The sequence below is a fragment of the Carlito syrichta genome, unplaced genomic scaffold (assembly GCF_000164805.1).
Source record: "Carlito syrichta isolate Samal-C Ts95f unplaced genomic scaffold, Tarsius_syrichta-2.0.1 Scaffold67773, whole genome shotgun sequence".
NCBI lineage: Eukaryota > Metazoa > Chordata > Mammalia > Primates > Tarsiidae > Carlito > Carlito syrichta.
In genome coordinates, this window is record NW_007011869.1 from 74,054 (window position 1) to 80,853 (window position 6,800).

Here is a 6,800-nt window from a genome sequence, read left to right on the forward strand (position 1 = left end):
CAGCGCCCGAGGCTCCAGGAGGAAACCGAGGCGGCACAGGTGCTGGCTGACATGAGGGGGGTGGGAGTGGGCCCCGCGCTGCCCCCGCCACCGCCCTATGTCATTCTCGAGGAGGGGGGTATCCGCGCATACTTCACCCTGGGTGCTGGGTGTCCGGGCTGGGACCCTACCATCGAGTCAGGGTACGGGGAGGCGCCTCCTCCCACAGAGAGCCTGGAAACACTCCCTGCTTCTGAGGCCTCTGGGGGAAGCCTGGAAATCGACATTCAGGTTGTGGAGCCCGGCAGCCTTGCTGGAGAGAAGGTCCTAGAAACCTGTAGCTCAGGGGGGTGGGGGCCCCAAACATTAGTCGATCCAAAGAGCAGGGAAGAGGCTGTCATCATAGTGGAGGATGAGGATGAGGATGAGCAGGAAGGTCTGAGGAGCAGCAGGAGGAGGAGGCGGAGGAGGAGGAAGCAGAGAAAAGTGAAGAAGGAAAGCATAGAGAGGAATGCCCAGAGGATGGAGAGCATTCTGCAGGCACTGGAGGATATTCAACTGGACCTGGAGGCGGTGAACATCAAGGCAGGCAAGGCCTTCCTGCGTCTCAAGCGCAAGTTCATCCAGATGCGAAGACCCTTCCTGGAGCGCAGAGACCTCATTATCCAGCATATCCCCGGCTTCTGGGTCAAAGCAGTATCCTTCTCATCGATACTCATGGGTCAGAAGCCCATGACAGAAAAGGAGGAGGTGGGGGAAGGGACAGAAAGGATGAAAGGGTGTGAAGGAAGGCCAGAGATGGGGGTGAGCCCCCTATTGGCAAACTGGCTATGATAGGTGGAGGAGGGATGGAAGGAGGAGGGCAAAACAACAGAGAAGCTGGACTGGAGGTGATGGGGGGGCACATAGCATAAAAACTGGACCACAGATGGGAAGAGGGTAGAGGAGGAGCATAGCATAAGGAAAATAATCACAGATGATGAAAGGGGGAGGAAATTCAAGGGGTACACGGCATAAAAATTGGACCAGAGATGATGAAAGGGGGAGGGGAGGGGCACACAGAAGATGAACTGACTCAGAGAGTGAGGAGTGATGGTAATGGCCAAAGCAGAGAAACTGCCCAGAAAGGGTGCCTAAGCCGAACCAGGGCTCTATAAGCCTAGGTCTCTGTTTAGACACTAAGAGACCCCAATTTTGGCTGGAGTGCCCTGCATTGGAGGGAAGGGGGCTAGAGAGGGGCTTATCCTGAAAGATCAGGAGAGGGAGTATCTGAGTATGAAGATTAAGGAGTTAAACGAAGGAAAGGGGAGAGTAGGAAGAATCCTATTTAGCGATGGTGATTGTTAAGCTCATCTCGGGAGGACACATACATACATGTAACATGTTAGGAACACATGATTTTCATCCTAACACAGTTACAAGACAGACCCTTGGCATCCTCATACAAGATAGCACATGTATGTGCCCACAGCACCCAGGCACACAGTATCATGTAGACACAGGGCCTCAGCACACAGATACAGTACTACGTGGCCACAGGCCTCAGCACGCAGACACATAGCATCGCTTGGACACAAAGCCCTCAGAGCCAGTCACACATCATATTTACACACTCTCAACACCCACGCATACATATCATATGACCACAAGACCCAGAGACAAACATCACATGGACATAAACCCTTAGCAACCCCCTTAGCAACCAGATACAGCATCACTTAGACATGGGCCTTCAGCCCCCCCCGACTCACAGCGTTTTGTGAACGCAAGCCCTCAGCACCCAGAGACAAACATCACATGGACATAAACCCTTAGCAACCTAGCAACCAGATTCAGCATCACTTAGACATGGGCCTTCAGCCCCCCCCCCGACTCATAGCATTTTGTGAACGCAAGCCCTCAGCACCCAGAGACAAACATCACATGGACATAAACCCTTAGCAACCCCCTTAGCAACCAGATACAGCATCACTTAGACATGGGCCTTCAGCTCCCCTGACTCACAGTATTTTGTGAACGCAAGCCCTCAGCACCCAGAGACAAACATCACATGGACATAAACCCTTAGCATCCATCAAGGCCACCTAACACAGAGGTTTACCATGGGAGTAAAAGTATACATTGAGTCCCTATAACCCATTTGCTCCATACACATCACATGAACACAGAAGGAATCCTGCTCCAGCCTCTCTTTTGCTCTGCCCTGCCTGGCCTTCCCTCCCTTCCTTTCACTGAATAGTCAATCCTTGACCTAAACTGCTCCACTCATCAGTTCCTCAACCACCCCAGAATTTCAATCTTGATCAACCAACGCGATGAAGACATTTTCCGCTACTTGACCAACCTGCAGGTCAGACCAAAGAGAGATTTTTGAGAAGAACTGGGCAAGGAGTCTGGTCTTTGGAGTTCATGGTAAGGGGTGGGAAGGGCCATGGTATGGGGACACATTCCACCATCACCCTCACCCTGAGCAGGTACAGGATCTTCGACATATCTCCATGGGCTACAAAATGAAGCTGTACTTCCAGACAAACCCCTACTTCACAAACGTGGTGATTGTCAAGGAGTTCCAGCGTAACCGCTCTGGTAAGAGGCAGTCCCAGAGTAAATCCATGCCCCCCCCCAGGTCTATCCTTGTGCAGTCCCCACTCCATAGCCTTCTCTTCCATCAGGCCGGCTGGTGTCTCACTCCACCCCAATCCGCTGGCACCGGGGCCAAGAACCCCAGGCCTACAGGCATGGGAACCAGGATATCAGCCACAGTTTCTTCAGCTGGTTCTCAAACCACAGCCTCCCAGAGGCCGACAGGATTGCTGAGGTGGGGCCTTTCCTGATATTGCCAGAGAAGGCCTTGCTAGGCTTGCCCATGGGTGCCTGGAGAATTAGAAGTAGAATCTGGGGCTTGCACTCATGGCTCTGTCCTCCCTTCTACCCTCTCTTTCAACAGATTATCAAGAATGACCTGTGGGTCAACCCTCTACGCTACTACATGAGAGATGGGGGTTACAGGACAAACAGAAAGAAGCAAGAAGAGAAGAAAAGGTGATGGGGGATTTGGTGACTGAGAGGTGGTTTGTTGGGGATGGGACAAAGGTAAGACTAGTGTCACACAGGATTTATAGAGCCAAAAGGGACATTTGAGATAATCCAATGCAATATGTTTTACAAGCGGGGAATGATGCCCAGAACTAGCCTGAGGTTATGCAGTCAGGGGCAGAAATGGGCCTCTTCCCACCCTAGCCTCATCCCTGGGAGCCCTCATAACCCTACTGCCTCCCCTGTTACTTACCACCTTTCAGTGCCATGGGTACACCCCCCCCCCCCACCAACCCTATACTCAGTCCCAGGCTTCCCTACAGTAAAACCAAAGACAAATATGAGTTGGTAATCATGGAAGACGCCCATGACTACTATGCAGTGGAAGATATTTTCAGTGAGATCTCAGACATTGATGAGACCATTCATGACATCAAGATCTCTGACTTCATGGAGACTACTGACTACTTCGAAACCACTGACAATGAGATAACTGACATCAATGACAGCTTCTGTGACAGTGAGAGCCCTGACCACAATGAGGTCCCTGACAATGAGACTACTGATAATGAGAGCACTGATGACAGTGAAACCACTGACAACAATGAGAGTGCCGATGACAACGAGAGCCCTAACAACGAGAATCCTGAAGACGATAACGAGAGCACCAATGACAATGAGAATCCTGATGACAACAATGAGGATGACAACAAGAACCTCAAAGGTGGCAACCAGGGCAGCCATGGCAACAACCAGGACAGCAGTGATAGTGACAATGAAGAAGATGAGGACAGTGATGATGAAGATGGCAATGAAGGTGACAATGAGGGCAGCGATGATGACGGCAATGAAGGTGACAATGAAGGCAGCGATGATGATGATGATGACAGAGACATTGAATACTATGAGAATGACTTTGATGGCTTTAACAAGGGTCAGAATAACAGCACCAACCAGGATGTCTATGAGGATGAGATAGAGATCATCTCAGAAGAATCAGTGGAAGAAGAGGAGGAGGGCAGTGAGGAAGGTGAGCTTGACCCCCTCTTGTCTTCCCTTCCTTTCTCTTCTCTCAGAGAAAGCCTGACCACAGTCAGGGTATCAAGGCAAGAACACAATCTGCTTTTATGGAGGAAAGAAAAAGCATTCTGTGTAACATTTTTTAAACAAGGGAAATCCAAGGAACATTTAACTTGAAAAATGTAACAAAACTAAAGAAACATATTTTGGTTCTAGGTGGTGGGTAGATAGTTGTAACAGCAAAAGACAAATGAAGAGTAGACAAAGAGGTAGGAGACAGTGGGTGGAAAACTAAAAAGGACAAGTTCACACAATGATGGGGAATGACAAAACACATTGCATTTTAGCACACTCTGTGCCCAGCTTTGGTCTTCTGGGAATTCTCAGGATTGTGTAGGGAGCTGAGTGTGAAGTGAACAGTGTGTTCTGTGAGCCCAGGAGAAGGTGTAGCTAATTCTACCTCAAGAGTGGGGATGGGGGAGAGCTACAAAGGAGGTGATATTTGAATTGGAGGCTGCATTCACACTGAGGAGCATGATGGAAGGGATCATGTGAACAAGGACATGGAAGAGTGAAAATATATAGTATGTTGGGCAGGGTTTCCAAAATTGTCTCCTGCGGATCCTTCAGTTCCAAAAGCTGCTTCTCACAAATGGGTTCAGTGGTCAAATATATTGTGGAAGGACTACACACAATAATATCCTCTTGTAGAGTCACATGTACAGTAGCACCTTAAAGGTTCTGAGAAGTCCTGCTGTAAAAAAAAAAAAAAAAAAACCCTATTTAATTTTGTGGAATCCAGTATTTCCCAAACGTCTTGACCACAGAACCCATTGTTTGCTGCTCACCAAAGAACACATTTTTGAGAAATTCTGAGGAGTTTTTCTCACGTGGGAGTTTTGAAGTAAAAAGTGGTATTTAAGGTGAATCCAAGTTTGGTTTTGGCCTGGATGCCAGGCAAAAAGAGGTACTGGAGAGGTGGGCAGGAAAACCAACCACTCGTGGGGACCCTGGTAAATTTCCATTAAGGCTGGGGCTGGGGCACCAGGAAGGAGGCACTGGATGAATGAGTAGCCTCAATCTAGACATATTTTCAGGTAGCGCAGGGAAACTGAGGGAGTTGTCGGTCCTTTCCCCTCCCACCTGATGGCATCTCTTTTCAGAGAAAGGGAGGCAAAGCTGTCTGCCTAGCCCTTGGTGGGAATGGGGGTGGGGGAACTGAGCTGAAGAAGACAGACTGGGGCCTGTTTGGATCAGACTGGGAAAAAGAGAGCTGCCTGGAAATGAATAGAAGGTTTACTCAGCAGACGTCAGAGTTCAGGAAGAGACATACATTGAGAAACACACGGGGAAGGAAAAGCTACTTTCAGAAATACATCCATTTTGACAGAACAGAGGCAGGGAGCCCACCCTGCCTCCCTCCCACTCCCCTTCATTCTGTGGGTGCGAGTTCGCACACACCCTTGGCTGCTTGTTTCAAGCAGAGGTGCTTGGCAAGTGGTCCCAGACACCCAAAAGCCCTGGCTGTGGTCCCTTTTAGAGTGACATCTACCTACCCATTTAACCACCCTCCTCCGTTTTCCCTTCCTTACCCCTCTCTCCCTTATGCAGACAGCGAACAAGGTGAGGACAGCTATGAGGAGGAAGGAAGTGAAGACAACTGGGAAGAAGAGGAAGATTCAGAAGACTCTGACCTGGAGGAGGTGCTGCAGGTCCCAAACGCTTGGGCCAACCCAGGGAAGAGGGGGAAAACCGGATAAATATCTTACCCTTTCGGGGGTCACCTCTCTGTATCCCACACTCCTTACCCCATTTGCCCTCCCCCTCAGCTAGGGCCACGCGGCCCCACATTGCACTTCTGGGGGGGTGACCGACTTCGTACACGGGTTTAAAGTTTATTTTTATGGTTTAGTAATTGCAGAGTTCTTATTTTGGGAGGAGGGAAAGGGGAATGACCCCATCTTTTGGCCCTCCTCCCCCGCAGGCTTCTGTGTGCTGCTAAACGTATTTATTGTGATGCCTTGGTCAGGGTCCCTCTCTTCCCCTTCTCCTCGTCGTTGTGGCCCCAGCCCCTCTCCCCGTGCCATATGGAGTGAACACCCTAATCCCGAAGCGGGGAGGGCCGCTGTGGCCTTCGTCGCAGCCGCACAGTGCCCTTGGAGGCGCTGCTGCCACCCTGTTCTCCCAAGCCTCTCTCTCCCTCCCCCCGCCTCTCCTTTTCCAGCCGTGCCGCTAGCCCGCCTCGGTGTCTATGCAAGGCCGCTTCGCCATTGCGGTATTCCCGTCCCCCTCCCCCAGAAGGCCCTCTTCTTTCCCTGTGAACCCTGGTAGTCCTAATAAAATTCTGAGCAAATTCAAAAGACCGCTTCAAGTCTTTTGTTCTGCCCGGTGCGCCGTCCCCAGCGGCCAGTCTCCCCACAATCCCGCACGAAGGCCCATAGCCTACGCAGTAGCCTGCAACAAGGTAATTGTGGGGGGTTCGGCGGGTGGAGGACGAGCTCTGCCAGGCCGCAGAGACGTTGCGTCAGAGCAATGCGGACCACCCTGGCCAATGGCAGGGCGAGGCTGAGGAAGCCCCTCCCATTCCTGACTCCCGCAATGGACCCAGCCAGGTAGCAAAGAGCTTCCCACGCCTTCCCTTTTGGCGCACGCGCATGGAGACACCCTGCACTCTAGAACAAGCTTTATATTCAGTGATTCATCTTTTCATTTTTAGTGCGTCAAACCTTTCCTCCGGCCTAGTGTGAGCTGGGTGTGGGAAGCCG

The 6,800-nt window shown here is 50.9% G+C and overlaps 1 protein-coding gene across 1 annotated transcript in view; it reads left to right on the forward strand.

The window, feature by feature from the left end:
• Window positions 1-6,395, forward strand: part of TSPYL2 (TSPY like 2) — a 6,647-nt gene extending 252 nt beyond the window's left edge. Inside the window, exons 1-7 of the mRNA XM_008051863.2 lie at window positions 1-675; window positions 2,252-2,329; window positions 2,454-2,565; window positions 2,652-2,797; window positions 2,927-3,021; window positions 3,339-4,045; window positions 5,647-6,395. The exon at window positions 1-675 is cut by the window's left edge and continues 252 nt beyond it. Coding sequence (XP_008050054.2) covers window positions 1-675; window positions 2,252-2,329; window positions 2,454-2,565; window positions 2,652-2,797; window positions 2,927-3,021; window positions 3,339-4,045; window positions 5,647-5,795 — 1,962 coding nt within the window. The 3' untranslated portion in view covers window positions 5,796-6,395. The remainder of the gene's footprint in view (window positions 676-2,251; window positions 2,330-2,453; window positions 2,566-2,651; window positions 2,798-2,926; window positions 3,022-3,338; window positions 4,046-5,646) is intronic.
• The last annotated feature ends 405 nt before the right edge of the window (window positions 6,396-6,800 follow it).